The 19,281-nt window shown below is 42.0% G+C and overlaps 1 protein-coding gene across 1 annotated transcript; it reads left to right on the top strand.

Annotated features, from left to right (window-relative positions):
- Positions 1 to 4,832: 4,832 nt before the first annotated feature.
- On the top strand, positions 4,833 to 17,367 carry gucy1b2 (guanylate cyclase 1, soluble, beta 2). Its single transcript, XM_010773103.1, has 17 exons — positions 4,833 to 4,863; positions 5,509 to 5,602; positions 5,688 to 5,782; positions 6,888 to 7,048; positions 7,280 to 7,379; positions 7,650 to 7,795; positions 8,547 to 8,640; positions 8,772 to 8,875; positions 8,973 to 9,074; positions 9,659 to 9,752; positions 10,733 to 10,929; positions 11,358 to 11,481; positions 11,576 to 11,724; positions 12,292 to 12,438; positions 13,481 to 13,635; positions 15,988 to 16,169; positions 17,192 to 17,367. Exons 1-17 carry the CDS (start codon positions 4,839 to 4,841, stop codon positions 17,365 to 17,367), a joined length of 2,145 nt encoding a protein of 714 aa, XP_010771405.1. The 5' UTR covers positions 4,833 to 4,838.
- The last annotated feature ends 1,914 nt before the right edge of the window (positions 17,368 to 19,281 follow it).

Raw genomic sequence — 19,281 nt, 5'->3', positions numbered from 1 at the left:
GTGGCGATCTGCTCATCTCTCATCGAAATAATAAGCTACAAAGGGGCGGACTGGCCATCTGTGTTGAACTTTCCTGTCGGCTCCCAGACCGTAGTCGACGAGGGCAGAAGCAACAAGCTTCAGGTTCAATAACCCACTTTAGCTTAAATGACTGGAGAGAGGCGAGCTCTTCTTGGGAGGCCGTTGCATTTATTTTGCTGTTCTTCTGTTTCACAAAATACATCACAGACCTCTGTTTTTCTGCTTCCCCGTTTCACTTCCAGAAACATACACGTTCCCTCACTGTCGCTCTACCATCCACAAACACACATGCACAAGCCACACACCCCTCGCTCTCTCTCTCTCTCTCTCTCTCTCTCTCTCTCTCTTTAAAAGGGACAGCGATCTCATCTCACTCTGCATGACCCGTGCTCTGGAGAATCACAGAACGGACGATCGTCCTTATTATTATACCGTTTAAACCAGGGGTCGGCAACCCCTGGCACGCGTGCCAGCATTGGCACGCGGCACCGTAACCAGTGGCACACTAGGAATAAGTGGAATAAGTGTGCAAAATATTTAAATTGTATTTTCGGATCCTGAACGAGACCGCCGCCAGAGCGCGTCTCCCCGTTACCTGCAGAAGGAAGCCATGCACGCAACGCAGCCCCGCTCTCTTTATCTCCAGGTGACTTTCTGCCGCTTTCCTCCGTGGTGCAGTGCTGATCGTTTCACCACGGAGGAAAGCACTTCTCTAATTGCAGTACCCATAAGGAGCTGTACAAATGCCGCAGTTTTTGCGTGGCTGTGTATTTAGTTGAAAGCCCAGTGGCGATCAGCTCATTTCTCATCGAAATAATATGCTACAAAGGGGCGGGGTGCGGACTGGCCATCTGAGTGTTGAACTTTCCTGTCGGCTCCCAGACCGTAGTCGAGGAGGGCAGAAGCAACAAGCTTCAGGTTCAATAACCCACTTTAGCTTAAATGCCTGGAGAGAGGCGAGCTCTTCTTGGGAGGCCGTTGCATTTATTTAGCTGTTCTTCTGTTTCACAAAATACATCACAGACCTCTGCTTTTCTGCTTTCCCGTTTCATCTTCAGAACATACACACACGCTTCCCTTCCGACTGCATCGCTGCGTTACCAATTCACAAACTACACGATGCCGACAAGCCCGACACCCCGTCTCTCTTCTCTTCTTAAAAGGGACGCAGCCCGACCGGCTCCCCCGCCCTCCTGCTGATAGTTGACGAGCGTCAAGCTCCCTCAACCCCCCCCCCCCCCCCACCGTTGATAATTCTCGATCGTTGGCACGCTGATAAAAAAATTTTTTTTAAATGGCACTTCATATCAAAAAGGTTGCCGACCCCTGATCTATAACATCTGTAAGCAGTACGAGTTATTTCAGAGTCTTAGCTTCACTGTGTGCGCGGCTGTATGCAATTGTGAGGATAAAGAGAGGATTCTATCCAGAACAGCGTGAATGCTTAGTTCCTTCTGTATTTAAACCAACGCCCCAGAAAATGCGCCCTAGACAATGAAGCAAATTCCCCAGAGGCCAAACGGTGGTACTACAACTTCCGTGTCAGACTGGACGTCATTGGGCCTAAAAATACTTCAAGAGATGTCTGTAAATCAGCGTGTCATTTTTTGAAAACTAAATAATCCCTTTACATCCCTTATTTAAATCATTAGACTCTAAAAGTTGTAAAATCCAGAGTTATTTTCCCTCCACATTCACCCGAGAGCGGGTGATGGGAGGCGGGGCTTAAGGAAAACCCAGATGAGGACTCTCTATGGGCCCAGATAACGGTTCTTTTGCTCTCGAGAGTCAGGCCATTTTGTCTTCATGCGCCACTGAGCTACTATGATGGTCCTAAACGTAGTCCTAAACGTAGTCCCGCCTCCGACGCTGTATCCAGTTCTCTTTATACATCATGATTCAAACTTGTTTTATTGTGTCCCTAGGTTCCTGTTGACGGACCAGGACTCTACTCGGGCCCCGTCTTCACTGCTGCCTCCACCGGCCCCCTGTTCTCCACATAGACACACAGAGGAGTTATTCTCTCTTCAGTTGTGGGACAGAAAGTGTTTTTTAAATCACACTTCAACCCGGTCCATCATCTCCTCACTCGTGACTTATTTATACAGTATTCTAATTCCTACAGTATTGCTCTCAGCCCAGGACACTTGAGAACTGGCTTCAGAGTAGATTTCTACAAAATGTACATTTCATCATCAGGTTCTTTACTGACAGGAGTGCTAATGTATATATACGGAGTCTCCATTAATTAAAGTGGAGGCATGTATCTATGTAAGTATGTATGATAACATGTATGATACTGTAGCATATGAACTGACTGAGACCTGAGTCTCGCTAAGCTGGGCTGTTTCTCTGTTACAGACTGTATTTATCTGTGGCCTCCTAAAAACATGTTTGTCTTACCAGAGGCTTTAACATTTTATGGAACTAACCTCTAAAGCAGAATAAAGATTATATTTATGTAATGTAGTAGAGGAAGCCACATCGTGCTTTTTCATGTATTGAATGTCATTTAAGCTGTTCAGTGTCACCAAAGCCCCCCCCCCGCCCCCCACACCATATATGAGACCGTGACAGGTGCTGACTAATGTTCTGCTCTTCGGTTGGATTAAAAGACATGGTTTTCCCAGGAAGCATGGATAAAGAATTTGTGAAGATGTTCCCCACAGACCATGTGACCAACCCACGGGAGTCTTATGACCTTGAACTCATCTCTCCATGTTCCCCCTGCAAACACTGCCAGTGATACTGCTGCTGAACACTATTCTACCTGCTCCCCCAGCATTTACTCTGACAAATCGGGTCAGTTCAGACATTTACAGTATAATGTTGTACAACTTGCAGTAAGAACATTTGTTTTATATTCTGAGCGCTCATGAACAAGTGTACCTCACCAAGGTCTACTGAAGATCCTCTGTAAAGGTCCTGTACGGAGGATCTGCTAGCAGAAATACAATTCCGTTTTCATGACAGTGCTTTTATCCATGTGTAATTTTTACATTTTAGATTTGTTTATTCAAAGTGGCTTTGAGCAGTTTGCTCAGGATCAGTATCTTGCACAGGGACATGTTGACTCTGATTAGTAGTATTTACCATTTATAATATTATCTTAAACCTTAATATATGTATATAATTAGCTGACCTTTCCCTTGAGTCCACTGAGGAACCGACAGGATCCTGAGGGCCACCGTAGTTAATCTTCTGTCCTGAGAGGGAGGGGGACAGGGCAGGATATTTTGTTGAATGTTGCTGCTTCAGTGTGCAGGTCACAGAACAAGATGCATTGTGGGACCTGTAGTTTATGGGAACCATGCAGGATTTAACATTAACTTATTGTATTTTTGCCAGCTCCCTCAGGCCACATGAAATCAGGTGTATGTTTGACACCCCTGCTCTGAACACTACAAATGATTTTGTCGTTATTGTCAACAAAGACCAAAGCCAACAGAAAACTGAGCCTAATAACAATTATTGAGTGAACATCTAAAGCCGGAGTGGAGCTCACGGAGTCATGTCCCCTTACATAATGGCTATTATTATATTACGTCGTTATGACAGTGTATGTAAGATGCAGATTTGACCTTTTAGTCCCTCACTACAGAGTCTTAAGATTTGTATGCTCAATTAGCAAAAGTGCAAGGGCGCTTTTCTGATATTGTTGATTGTAATACGGTACCTGACACAACCTTTCATATGAATAAAGATTTCATGCAACTCATTGTATTAATTCTAAATAGATTTGTTTCAGAAGCAAGAGCTGTGTCCGGGATCTTCTGAAGGCTCACCAGTCTTCGCTTTGTTCCCAATCCTGTTTGTGATATTCATGGACAGGATCTCAAGGGGTAGTTGTGGTGAGGGGGTCTGCAGGTTATTGGTTAAGGAATGCTTCGCTGTGACCTTCAGAACTCATTGGGTTGGTTTGCAGAGTGTAAAGCTACTGGGATGAGGATCATCACCTCCAAATCTGAGGCCATGGTTCTCAGCAGGAAACCGATGGACTGTCCACTGAGCCAGAAGGAAAAGCTCTGAATCCATCGGTCCAGCTTCATCCTCTATATTGTCATGAAGGAAAGAACAAGACCGTGGATGCAAGCGGCCGATATGGGTTTTCTCCGGTGGGTGGCTGGCATGGTAAGGTAAGAAGTTCAGCCTTCAGGGAGGGACTCTGGGTAGAGCTCCTTTGCGTATAAAAAGCTAGTTGAGGTGATTTCGGCACAACCAGGAAACTCCACCTGGATGAGGATGGGCATGGAGGTGATGATGAATGAATCAAAAGATACTGTATGTTCGCTGCTGCCAAACTATTGATCCATGCCTTCACTACTCCTTTATGGTACATTATCCAAACTCCTAAAAAGACTCCATTACATCCAGATCCCTGCTTCTCCCCCCATATCTCCCCTGTACTGCACAACATCCACTGTCCCTCAACAAATCCATTTTAAAATCCTCCTCCTCCTCACTCACAAAACCAGGCCCCCTCCTACCTCAACCACCTGCTCCACCTACACACTCCTTCCCACACCCTCCTCTGACACCACTCTCCACACAGGATCAAGCACTGGACCTTGGGGGACAGAGCCTTTAACATAGCTGGGGGAGGGAGAGAGGGAAGAGGAGAGAGTGAGTAAGAAGTTTGTTCTACATTATTTGAAGCATTTACATTTTTAGGGGAAGAACTCGACAGGACATCATCAAACACAACAGACATGGTGAGTGTGTTCTCATATTTTCACAGATTACCTGGTGGGTACACTAATGAAAACCATTACTGCTCCATTTTGATATGGACAGTGCAAATATTAGGCTCCTTTTGTATGAGTAGGGTTATAAATATGAAAGGTAAGCAAATATTTTTGCAACTTTTTGCTGAGTGAATTTTACCAGTAGCCATATCAGCAATATTAAAGCAACATTATGTAACAATGATATATCTAAGAAGGCTTACATACAGCCTAAGAGACTCTTCTGAGCAAAATGCTAGCTCAGATAATAACTATTTTAAGAGGTTGAAAGCTAGCGAAGCTTCACTGTGTCTCTGAACTCTTCTGTTAGCTCCATATGGGATTTGGTTAACCATTGCACATTACTTATAAAAGTAAATTAGGGGGAATGTATAGCTCTCCAGGATAATATGCTAGCTAACATAGTTTAAAGCTACTGTCTATTAGCAGTTTCTACTCTTCCAGAGTTCATTGAAGGTGTACAGCTAATAGCCTCCTTTATGTTTCTCTCTCAAGTTGCCAAGGCTTAACAGGGTTGTTGTATTTCTTGAAGCATTTTCACTTGAGTGGCAATAAGGTTTAGCAGTATTCTATCAGAATCTGCAATAATTGGTAATATAATGTATCTGGCAAAAATGACAAATCCATGAGAGAAGGCTCAGGAGATTTGGGTTCTGGACCTGTTTATAGGGCCGTGTATGGGTCCAGATAAAGATGGTGTATTAAATTGATAATTTGTGACATGAATGGAACTTGTGAACAGATGAAGTGTGTTCTCTTCAGTACGGCTTCATCAACAGCTGCATGCAGTCTCTGGTGATGGAGAAGTTTGGTCAGGAGACCTGGGATAAACTGAGGTCAGGGCACTCACACACATTGTGACAATTGTGATGATGTCTATTTTACCTACCAGTTTAGATAAAGGTTACGGTCTTTCCATAGCTCCCTACCAGGGGTTCCGGATTCCTTCATGACGTACACGGTGTATGACGATGTCCTGACCGTCCGCCTGGTGCAGGAGGCCTCCTCACTGCTGGGTAAGAGTTCAAATCCCTCTGTGCCCTTCTGTTGCTTTTTGAGATATCCTGTTGAGTGTAGCGTCAAATGTGTTTTAACTCATTTGACAGCAGAAATGAAAGAGCAAGACTACGTAAAGACTGCTTTCAACAATTCTTTTAAATGATATGTCTTTGCCACTTAAACCATTTAAAGATGACTTGATTGACAGCTTTAAGCAGTTCCAGTTTTTGTTATATCAATGGATGTACAGAGAACTATGACTAAATGAATTTGCTACTTCAAAATCTGAGGATATTATTTGATTTATAGATATTTCTTTGCAATGGAAAACAGAGGTAATCATGTCAAGAGGTGGTATGAACATTCTGAATGATATCACTATTTGATTCATGTGTTTCCCAGTTGTTACTCCAATAATATTTCACACTATAATGAAAATATAAGCATGTTGATGTTTGAGGTGTCTGTCTGTGTCAATGTTGACAATGTCCCCAAAGAAATCTAGTTAACACTCAGTTTATATGGCTGCATGCACCAACACTTTCAAATATAGTGAAATTGTAAAATGATGCCTTTTTTTTGGCGGCTTTCTTAATAATACTGAAAAGCATTACATGTTACACTCCATAGGAGTTATTGTGTAGAGAGCATGAGCACACCAGTGAAGTTGCAGGTCTTTTTTTATTGTAATCCTATGTAAAAGATTATATTAGACATATTTGTTATAATGTAATTGAATTAACTGAATTTATCGCCTAAATAAACATTTTCTAAAGTAGAATAGTTTGCATTACAACTGTTTCTACATGACAGTTACATGACTTATTTATACATGTACAAATCATATCTGGCAGTGACTTTGATAGATGATTCAACGTGAGTCCCCTGGGCACAGATGTGTCGAAGACAACAAGAGTTGTTAATTTGGGGCATGTCAACATCTACTCCCAGAGCTCTGATTATCTGGACTGTGCAGACTTTTGGGAATATTTTCTAATTGAATACCTGCTTGCTGTAGTAACATAAACATGTGCACTGGGAGACCTGAGTGTGACACGCTAAGGGATGTTTTGTTATTTATCCTCAAAGATTTGTAACCGTGGTCCGCTGTATGTGTTTCAGATGTCTCCGCTGAAGTCTTGCTGAAGCTTTTCGGAGAACATTTCTTTGCTTTCTGTAAGAAAGCGGGCTATGACACCATGCTGAGGACACTGGGAGGAAATCTGACAGAGTTCATCGGGAATTTAGATTCTCTCCACAGTTACTTAGCGCTGTCCTATGAGGTAATGTGGCCAACGACTCTTCATGTGTACAAAAAAACAACCAGACTTTATTTAGTATAATTCTATTATGAGTTAATTGGAGAGAACTTCTCTTTATGTCCAGCATAGTAGTTGAGGATCAGAGATGCTTCTGTGCCAACCATCCATATCATATATAACAGGCATTGCTTGAACTGAACTTCATAAAGACAGCTTTTATTTTTCTGTTTGTTGTTGTTTTTGGTTTTAAAGCAAATGAATGCACCGTCTTTCCGAGTGGAGATGACGGACGATGGGAAGATGCTCCTTCACTACTACTCCGACAGGAAGGGCCTGTACCATATTGTCCCTGGTAACATCAACCACACTTCCTCAATACAATGCAGAGTGATATATTGCAAAGACAGAGAACAACACCTTTTGAACAACAACATCTTTAAATGTAAACAGTGTTCAATATTCTTTGGAACAAGTAATCCCAACATCTAACAGCCCTCACATGTTGTTCCTCCTTACAGGTTAACTTGCTTGTTTAACCAGGAATTACTGGTGTATAATCAGAACGAATGCCATCTTAACCATATCTCACTTCTTTACCTTCCCCTTCCTCACATTGCTGCAGGTATCATGGAGGCGGTTGCCAAAGACATTTTTGATAGCGAAGTGACCATGACCATTATCAATCAATCAGAGGAAGATGAGCGGACGGGGAAGAAGGAGCATGTTGTGTTCCTGGTCAAACAGACGAATCACGTCAATCATAGAGGGGTGGGTGATAGTTAATGTTCTTTCTCTTTAAGACCTTTACCCCTAAACCTAACCCTAACCCCTAACCCTTAGGCACAATAAGACAGCCAGGTGGTGTGTCAATGGCAGTTATTGGAAAGGAAGCAACTAGGGAAGCCAAAGTTGGTACACATGAGCTGTGGGAAGATAAAATCACGTACACAAAGTTTGGTGACTGTGCCACTTACCCTTTGGGAGTTATACTGAATGAGAGCCATACCATTTTTGCTACAATGTGTGTCAATGACAGCTACATCGAATGAGGAGGCTAGAGGTGCCAAACGTGGTACAAAAGAGAGGAGGGAGAAGACCATCAGACAGTCAAGACTTCAACACACTAGCCCCCACCCTACGAGAGTTATATAAGGAACGCAATTTTTTTTATCTTGTTATCTGTAAGGGTTTAGCACGAAAATTGGACCCGGTGCAGTGAACAAATGTGATGGTAGACAAAAAACAGACAGGAACAATCATGGGAACGGCGACAAACTGTAAAGGGAAGACAAGACACAGCTGGGAAGGGGGGCTGAGACACAGGGGCAACAGGTGAAGGCAATAAGACAATCAGACAGGAGGGAAAACACAGGAAGTAAGACACAAGGAGAGAATACATTTCAAAGTAAAACAGGAACTATAAACACAGAACTGAAATCATGACACTATCACCCCTGAATCTAACCCGATGTGTATTTGATTCCTGGCCCACCCTTTCTCTGTGTGGTTTCCCCAGAAGGCGTTACCAGGAACAACGATGGAGCGCTGTGTGCCACTGGCTGGGGGAAAGCACAGATTGGACCTGACCAGAGCTGTGGTTCCCTCAGACCAAGGTTTATTTTACAAGATTAAAAATAGAAGTTTGAACATAGGCTAATCTACAGTCTTTGCTCTATTCACCATGTTCAGATAAAGGAGGGTATGTTGCAGTAATTAAACTGAGTGTGTTTGATGTACACCCCAGGAAGCCTCCTGTGCACCTTCAGTCCACGTTACCCCAACAAGCTGTGGGTGGACGAGAAAGCTTTCTGCAATGCCTTTCCCTTCCATATCGTCTTCGATGAGAATGTAAGGATGTGTGTGTTTTTTTGTTAAATCAGATTCATTAGCACAATATTTGGTACCTTGCCACCTATCTGTCTTTCTCTGTTTCTGCTCTGTTCAGCTGAAGGTAAGGCAGACAGGCGTGAACATCCAAAAGTTTCTCCCAGGTCTCCATGCCAGAGATCTAACGTTGGACCAACACTTCACCATTATTCACCCACAGGTAAGTCACAGAGCCAAGAGTTTAGAAATGTACAAACGATAGTGGCAGTACAATAGGTAAGAGACAGTGAAATCCACTATAGGGCAGCTATGCATCTTAAAGGTCTCCTATATCACTCTTTTTCATCAATATATCATAGCTCTCAGAAATATACAGAACATGTCTCTGAAGTTTTTGTCTGAAACACCAAACAGATCATTGCAGTATCCCTTAAACCCCTCTGTTTCAGCCCTGTTCCAAACGTGCTGATTCTGGGTCTTAAACTTTTAATGCTAATGAGCTGCTGTTAGCCACGCCCCTCTGAGGAGTTTAACAAAAAACTCAATGGTGCTCTAGGAGGAGATTCAGGGGATAAGGTGGGTTGGGGTTACCTTGGTTGGTTATTGGCTAATGGTTGCAAAACCCAAACAGAATTGTGGACACAATCTGATCAGATGATAGTTTTTGCATAATAGGTGACCTTTAAAAGACTCGCAGAATGTGTGCGGGACATTTCAGTACCACTTTGTATCTAATGGTTAAACGCAGTAGAATAGATAGGACAGTGTGTGGTGTATCGTTCAGCATCTGTCTTTATTCTCCAGGTGACCTTTACCATCGAGAGCATCAGGAAGTTCGTCAACAGTCAGTTTGTCTTGAAGAGCAACAAAGACAAACACGGCAGTCTGAAACTGAGAGGTGGGTTCTATTTTTCATTTCATTTCAAACCTTTATTTATGCAGGTGAATCCCATTGAGATCATTGATCTCTTTTTCAAGGGTGACCTGCTGGGGGTGCTGGTTTTTAGAACAGCACCCCCCACACAATCTATAAACACCATGGTTAGCTGTGTTATCATGGCTGGGAGGGCTACTTTAAAAATGGGAAAATAAATAACAATAACAGGAGGCGTGTGGTGCAGTGCATTGTGCATTGGTGTTGGGATCAGGGGGTCACAGGTTCAAACCCCACTGCAGTCAGCATGTCGTTGTGTCCCTGAGACGCTTCACCCCAAATTGCTCCTGTGGGGATTGCCCATAGTATTGAGTATGTAAGTCGCTTTGGATAGAAGCGTCTAACAAGTTACATGTAATGTAACATGGCTTTTATTTGTATTATTTAAGACAACAGAACAAGGTAACCTTAAAAAAAAGAAGATATTTAAAATAAAAAATGAGTCATAATAATACATTACATTTATACAGCGCTTTTCTGAGTACTCAAAGTCGCTTTACAGCAAGTAATCTCCTATTTTAGAGATGTAACAGTAATCTGATTACCGTTAGTTTTTTTTCTTGTCCAACTACAAATGAAAAATAAATAAAACGTGTGCTTAGTTGAGTTGGATTATTGTTTGTGGACTGGAAAGGAATATGTTTTGACCTTGCCAGGATTTTGAGTTGTGTCTTTGATTATGAACTGGTCATTCAATGTGTAGGGTGCACATTGTAATTTGTGTGTAACTTTGTGAGGTTTGCTTTTAAACGTGATTCACCATGTCTGATACCTCAGATGTGAGGAGTAAGTAATGTCAGGAGAGAGAATCAAAACTCAACCTCAGACATTCAAACTGAACCCTGGTGAGGCTCACCACTGTGACAGAGGTAGCTAAATGTCCCACAGGGAATATCTGCGCTGCGTTCTCTCCACAGGCTAACATGAGCTCCTCTGGTCTGCAGGTCAGATGCTGTGGATGGGGTCTCTCGGCTGCATGTTGTACATGTGCTCTCCAAAGCTGCGGAGCCTCCAGGAGCTCCAGGATGTGGGCCTCCACCTGGCTGACCTGGCCCAGCACGACGTCACCAGAGACCTGGTTCTCCTCAACCAGCAGCGCCTGGCTGAGATGGAGCTCACCAACCAGCTGGAGAGGAAGAAAGTACGAACGCAGTCTAAAGTCTAAAATAAAGTCTGGCTTGTAGATTAGAAGTCCTTTTCCCCCAAAAAAACACTTCATATGTTATCTGTTAAAACATACAAACATCTGTTTATATAACCTCCCTCATACCTCCCATTATTACAGTATGTCATTCTACTGTACAGTGTTTCATTTTATATTCAGTTCACATGATGTTTATATTCTATGTATTCTATCATTGAAAAAAAATTCTTGCACTATTCTATTTCCTTTTTTTAGGTTTTTCTGTATTTTGCATATTACTGTAGGTTGTGTATATGACAGTTGAAACTTGAACCTATGGATTTGTAGTAAAACAATCTACTCTGAATGTTTTACAGTCCAAATCTGTACATGTTATGCTTTTCACAGGAAAATAAATATGATGTTTTGCTTGTGTTTGTCTCTAGGAGGAACTGAGAGTGCTGTCGCGCCACCTGGAGGTAGAGAAGGAGAAGACGGAGACTCTGCTGTACGCCATGCTGCCGCGACACATAGCCAATCAGCTGAAAGACGGGAAGAGCATAGAAGCGGGTCAGTCCCTCAGTCTCAGTATAATCCTGTCTGTACAAGTTTAATCATATAGCCCAATATCACACACCTATCTCAAAGTGTCTTCTCTGTCCAGGGGAGTTTGAGGTGTGCACCATTCTGTTCAGCGATGTGGTGACCTTCACTGACATCTGTGCCGCCTGCGAGCCAATCCACATCGTCCACATGCTCAACTCCATGTACTCCAAGTTCGACCGGCTCACCACCATACACGACATCTACAAGGTAGAGTTTTTATTCTCACATTCCTAAAGGGCTGTCACACACTGAAAAGCACACCTCCCGTATTTAGCCATCCATTAATGACCCTTACCTTAGGGTAATGGCAAGGTTTCTGACACCCAGAAAGCTAATTTCCTATAGCTGCAGCGCAAAAATCTAGCTTTTATTGAAATCTAATAAGGATTTACCTTTTATGTAGTTAGACTTGGAGTTAGATGCCATATATTTACAAAGAATCTCGCTGTTTTAATCAGATTTCTTTTTAAATCCTTCCATACCTTTTTTTTTTTATTATTGTAGCTTAAGTTACTCAAAGCCAAATATTTGAATAAGATGTGTTATTTGTTTGGTTTAAAAAGTAGAAGGACTGTATCCGGAGATAGACTTATTCAATTTGTTTTAATTATAAAATATAATGAGCAACATAGGATAAACGTTTTGGTGAACATGTTTCAGTTCATTGCCCTTCTCATATATACAGACCTAGAAGACTTCTTTAAAAGACTCCGCAGCAAGTGTTCATTTATTTTCACACAGCTCAAATCAAATATTGGGGTTTCCTGTTTTCAGGTGGAGACAATTGGTGATGCGTACATGGTGGTGGGGGGCGTCCCGGTCCCCATGGTAACCCATGCTCACAGAGTGGCCAACTTTGCCCTGGGCATGAGGATAGCTGCCAGAGAGGTCACTAATCCTGTAACAGGCACACCCATTCAGGTAGGATTGTGCTGACAAAGTGGATTTTGCTCATGTATTCTCCTTTGTTAATTAGCCTCTAATGTTAAATACATTTCAGTCTTATATTACCCAGATAAACCTATTGTTAATACCTAGCGATAACCTGGTTATTATTTTGGCAATTAAACATGGTATTCATTTATTTGTTCCTCTTTGTTTTAAACCGTTACAAGCATTATAACCATCTTATGTCCTAACTGTTTGTAAAATGTTTAATAACATTTGACAGCAGCAGGATCTGTACTGTCAAAACATTAAAGGGAATGAATGGAGTGATGAATGTTCAGTGTTTGTATGAATGTGGTATAATTGTTGTACGTGTATTATGCAAACCACTACACAGTCATGCTAATTCAGTCCATTAGATAAAGCCTAGACGCAGTGTAGACACATGGAGGTATTCTATTCTCCCATAAATACATGAATCATGATTTACTACAGGATGTCACACTTGTGTAGCGCATCACCCCCACCCTCATCCATCTTCACTGGCTGCCGGTCAAGGTCCGGATTCGGTACAAAACACTCCTCCTCACTTACAAGTCTCTCCATGCCCTCGCCCCCAAGTACTTATCGGACCTCCTCCATCCCTACACTGCTTCTCGGAGTCTGCGGTCCTCAGACACGGCCTGCTCTCCATTCCCCGCTCTCGCCTCCGAACTGACAGGGCATTCAGTGTTGCGGCCCCCACCATCTGGAATGCACTTCCTGCAGAGATCCGCAATGCTGCTTCCCTGGACATCTTCAAGTCATCATTAAAAACTCACCTGGTCACCCTGGCCTTTGACCCCTAATCTATCACAGTCCCCCTGCTTCCACTCCTACTGCTATTTATTAAATGTTTTTACTTTATTGTTTGCCCCTTTTGTTTGTTTGTTTGTTCACTATGTAAAGTGGCCTTGGGTCCCTTGGCGCTATACAAATTGTATCTATTATTATATGTGCTTACATGGTGTGTGTGTGTGTGTGTGTGTGTGTGTGTGTGTGTGTGTGTGTGTGTGTGTGTGTGTGTGTGTTTCAGATCCGTGTGGGTCTGCACACTGGTCCAGTGTTAGCGGGGGTGGTGGGGGAGAAGATGCCCCGCTACTGCCTGTTTGGAGACACAGTGAACACGGCCTCCAGGATGGAGAGCCACGGCCTCCCTGACCACATCCACCTCAGCACGTCCACATACAGGTGGCTGTTAATAATTGGTGGCTTTCTCTAATATTTTGTGTGGGATGCACTGATGACAGGGTGTCCGCGGGGTCTTAAAAAGTATTACAAGTTGATAAGTCAGTTCAGCGAAAATTAAGGCTATTAAAAAGTATTAAAAAGTATTAAACGGCATTTTCCAAGGTATTAAGAAGGTCCACAGCAATGACAACATGAAACACCTTTTAATTGACTGCAATGACATGTCGGGAAACCCCCTCAAGGCGGCCCCATGCATAGCGCGCCGTAAAATGCTGCTTCTAATTTTAAAGGTGACCTATCGTGCAAAATGCACTTTTGTACATCTTTTATACATGAATATGTGTCCCCGGTGTTCCAGGGAACTCACCAAGTGTCAGAAAACACAACCCTCTCTCTTTCCCTCCATACCATAGACTGTATATATAAATGGACGTAGTGTCCTTGACCTCACCCATAGGATTCTGCAGAGTTGCCGAGAAATCCTTAGTAGGCGGAGTCGGCCACTAACGGCTCGACAGTGACGTCAGAGTTCAACTCCCGCCTTCTCCAGCCTGCTCCAAATAAGGGCAAAGAGGTGGAGCCGAGGCGGGACCTGCTGCCTCCGAACTGGAAGTAAACAGAGCTAGCTCAGGCTAAGAAGCTAAGCTAACATGAAATACATGCATACCAAGTTACTGCTAAGAGTGTAGTTCCCCTATATAAACGTTACATTCATAATCAAATGAGACAATCTGCAAGAGAATTAGCTATATTTTGTTATTCTTAATGCTTGTCATTCACACGTTGAAAGAAAATAAGTACCGATACATAGCAGAACAATTGTGGCGATGTTCAGCTTAATAAGCCTTGTTCAACATAATTTATTTAGCTAATACTACAGCAGGCGAACCAAGTCTGCGTTTGGCTGCATTCCTTGATCTCCAGTTATAACGACGGACAACACCGCCCGGCCCCGGACCTAACGGAGCCATAGTGGGCTAGCTCCGGGACGCCGGCTGGAGCTAGCCCCCNGAAAACCCTGCGGCCTGTCGAAACCTAGCGGTTGAGCTGGTAGCCGCTAAGCATGTCTCCAGGGACAACCCCGCGGGGGAGCTTGGTTCGTTCCGCGTTGTTTTGAATTTCACCTGATAGCCGGCCGCGCGCGCGGATGAATTATTCATAGTCGCGCATCCTGGCTGAGGATTGGATACCGGGCCCGCCTATCGTATAAACTAAAATAAAACAGTTTTTATCGTTTTCGTCTAGGTACCGTAAAATCGAAGGGTAAAGCGAGGTAAATTGTAAGCACACACACACACACACACACACAAAAGCCGCGGCGTTTAAGTCCCGACTCTCCCGATGGCCAATCCGTGCCTCCCCTGACTGCACGTCGCTGACACGCACCGCTGCAGACTCTCTGCACGAAGGAGCAGCGGAGTCCGGCCGATGCTGCTCCTCCAAGGAAGAGACACACGTTCACTAAGACGAACTATGTCCTGTCACAGTGATCTGCTATTTTAAAGTAAAGTCAACACATATCGACCCTAAATATAGTCTATATTAAGAACGAGAAAAGTGTTAACATAGGCTATATATCGTTTTTTGTTTTATCTCTTGGGAACAAAGCCTAAATCAAAGGTTCATTTTTCTAATAAACCTTGCATTGGGTTAGTCACACAATTCATTATCTTGTGCTTTGTTCTATCTGAATTATGATAAGGAGTTATCACAAGCTGTTTAGTTCTGCTATCTTACAATCAATACTGTATATAGTAAATGTGAGGTAAAGTGTGTCGCCAATGTAACCGGTTAAAACTCGAAGTGGCGATGAGGTCTTAAAATGTATGGAAAGGGTCTTAAAAAAGGTCTTAAAAGGTATTAAATTTGACTTCAGGATTTCTGGATGAGACTTTTTACTTAATCTTACTGCCACAATAACTGTTAGTGTTATCTTTATCACATACAGTTTTTCTGCAGAAAGGTGAAACGTTCATGGAACATTATTAATGATAAACGTACTTTGTGACTATGCACGAGGCTCTGTAATACACTCGCAAACCTTCTTAACCTGGACAGTTTTAATACACAGAAGCAGGACTGCACATCCCCCGGTGTAATTGCCGCTCTTTTTTCATTGCAGATTTTCTCCTACTGTGTTTTCCTATATGTTTTTAACTCATTCTTGGTTTCCTATTATTTGAGCAATGAGCAAAACACACGTCCTGAATTGGGTTTTGGAGGTAGAGGATGCTTAAAAACTGTGTTCAGAGAAAACACGGATGATTACAGGGAAAATATGTTTCTGTGAAAGTGGTCAGAAGTACAGAGGCAGTAAAGTATTTTGTGGATGTGCCCCCCCCCCCTCTGCAGTACACTGAAGGATGCTGGGTTCAACATCCAAGAACGTGGGCACATTAAGGTGAAGGGGAAAGGCCTGATGACCACTTACTTCCTGTTGGGGAATCCGTTGGTGTCAGAAGAATGCATCATGGGTAGAGAGGTCGGAGGGACCTGTCTTTATGGAGAGGACCTTCAGCTCCACAGAAGAACAGGTGAGGAACTACATTTAGAAAGTAATAAAAAGGTTGTGCAGTGTTGTGAAGTCACCAGGGTTGTACGGTGGAACTGGAAAAGTACATATGTAGGTTATCAAAACAAGTCTTTACGTATATAATAATAATAATAATAATAATGATACACTGACTTACAGATGTGACATAACATAAGAGTATTTGAATGACCATTATTTACCCCCATCGTAGTGTTTTACAAGTACAACGACTACTGACTGTATATAAAGTACTTTAAATAACAAGTATCATAGCAATAATAATAAAAATAGACTAATATATGATACCTGCATCAGTTTGTCTTTGTATATCTCATCAGTCCCTATCAAATAAACCATAAATAGTATAAATATAAGATTTTAAGCTTCAGACTCAGCGCCCTGTAGTGATGAGCTGAACACACAGCAGCTCTATACACTGGACTGGAGCATCTGTGTAAGGAATATTTACTGAAGTAAAACAAAAAAATACTGAGTTACAAGTTAAAGTAATGCATTTAAAATGGTTCCTAAATAAAAGTATGAGCACAACAAAATACTTAAGTGCTAAAAGTAAAAGTATGTGTTATGCAAAAGGAGCATTTTAAGCACCAGATAAATTATTTTATTAAATGTATAAAAATGATTGGTGCATTAAAGTGTTCATCTCTTCAAAGTTGCACTTGTTAATGTGGATTTATTTGAATTACTTTAAACATTACTAGGTAGATTAACCTATAAGAATATATATTAATGTGTGTTGATTTATATTTTGTATTGTAAGTAACTAAATGTGTAAAATAAATGTAGCGGAGTAAAGAGTTGTAAAGTAGCTTAATGTGAAAATACTCAAGTTATAAAATACTTTGTTGATAGGAAACATGAATGAACATTATTGGCTCTATATGGCCCAATGGGGAATGAAACTATATAATGGATGTCTGACATGGAGTAGTGAGATGAGAGAACTCCATGTATGAGTTTATTCAATCGTGAAACTTAAAAAACAAATAATTTTGTATTCAGAGTCAGTCAAAGAGCCTGACGTGAGAACTGACACTGTGGGAAGAGACAACCCCCCGGACCCCAGCCGAGAATCCACCCCTCCCTTTGCCTGGGACATCAGCCCTCCATATCAGACCAAAGAGAGCTGCAACACATCTGGAGGAAGTCACAACAGCAGACTCTGTGTCCTATTCTGACGGAGGACCCCTGAACCTCTCACAGCTAACTGTTTACTTTTAGAGGTGGGTGACATCAACACAACTGCAACCCCCCCTGACACCATGTTACACCGTCAGTGATCAGATCAAGCCCCTCCACACTGCAGCTAAGTAGCTTAGTGTAAATGAGAAACAGAGCCATTTACAAAGTGCTTTTCCAGTCCACACACTGTTGATCATCAGGAGCAACTTAACTGAGTCATTTAGAACACATCTTCATGTTGACTTCAGGAGCTGGGATCAAGCTTGTTACCCACAATTATCTTCAGTTATTGACTCAAACCGAGCTAAGTTTGATAATCAATAATAAACAAATATGATACATCCATCTAAAATGTATAACTGTACCTCATGAAACAGTTGAAAGCTCCAAAGTGTAAGCAACAAGTTGAAAAGGATTTGTGTCAGGGACCGAGCAGTGAGGCAACAAGAACACTGATGCTTAAAGAAAGGGAGTCTTTATTTACACAAAACCTTTTAAAACAGAAGGTCAACATAAATCCTACCTCAGCCTTCTTCTGGGGGAGACAGTGATTTTAAATTAGGCCACATGACAGAGAAGATTTTTCAATAAAAATATGAACATTAAATAAGACACTTTTTGCCGCCAGGATCACTGCGTGGAGCTGCACTGACACCTGCTGGACACGCACTGGCACTGCAATATGAAAAAACAATGAAAAACAATATTCATATTAAATAAAGGAATTATCCAAAATCCAATATAAAGAGGTGTGTCTGCTGTGTTCAGGCTAGCATTAATTCTTTAATTTGAGTTGAAGTTATTAGGTCACATGACAGAGAAGCTATTGAAAAAATAACATAACTTACATAAAAATAACACAATGATTTTCAATACAAACATTAATATTAAATAAAGTAAAATCCAATATACAGAGGTGTGTCTGCCGTGTACAGAGTAGCATTCATTTCTGAGAGTGATTTGAAGTTATTAGGTCACATGACAGAGAAGCTATTGAATGAGTATTAATAGTTAATAAAGGAAGTACCAGAATCCAATATACAGAGGTGTTTCTGCCGTGTACAGACTGCATGACAATGAAGCTCAACACAGCTGCTGACAGAGGGCAGAGAACACTGCTTTATATCATGTTAGAAATGGCTAGAAATGGCACATAAGCACACGAGTAATGGACACACACACACACACACACACACACACACACACACACACACACACACACACACACACACACACACACACACACACACACACACACACACACACACACACAGAGATACGTCCATCTGACTTGAATGTAAACTGAGATTGGACAGAGAGACAGACTCCTCTGCTCTCATTACACCTCGGGGTGCATCAGCACGTTAATCAGTCGTACCTAAAGGTCACATCACAAAAGACAGTGTCTGCCAGGAAGAGAGGGCACTGACTGTAATTCATCATGGCAGCTCAGCAGTGAGGGAACATTTCTACCTAATAAAGAATCAATAGACTCGCCATCTGAGTGCTGAATCCTCAAACACAGAAACCATATATAACATAAAACATCCTCATCAGCAGCCCAATCAAATTATTTATTAAAGCGCTGATGATGCCTTCAAAGCTCCTTCATAAGTTTGCAAAGTTATATCTGCTGAATGCTTATCAAGACATGTGTGTAATCAATATGTTTGATGGAGTGCTTTACTGTTGCTCTTTTTATTTTATATATACGGTACTTATGCTTCACCCATAAATACAATCTTAATCTACATCTCTATTCTCAAAACTCCTATTTGGCTTTAAGTCATAAATACATATTGATGACCAGTATGCTTACTTAAAGGTGACCTATCATGCAAAATGCACTTTTGTATGTCTTTTCTACATGAATATGTGTCCCCGGTGTTCCAGGGAACTCACCAAGTGTC

The sequence above is a fragment of the Notothenia coriiceps genome, unplaced genomic scaffold (genome assembly GCF_000735185.1).
Source record: "Notothenia coriiceps isolate Sejong01 unplaced genomic scaffold, NC01 NC01_scaffold00012033, whole genome shotgun sequence".
Lineage (NCBI taxonomy): Eukaryota > Metazoa > Chordata > Actinopteri > Perciformes > Nototheniidae > Notothenia > Notothenia coriiceps.
This window is presented reverse-complemented; position numbering and strand designations above follow the sequence as displayed.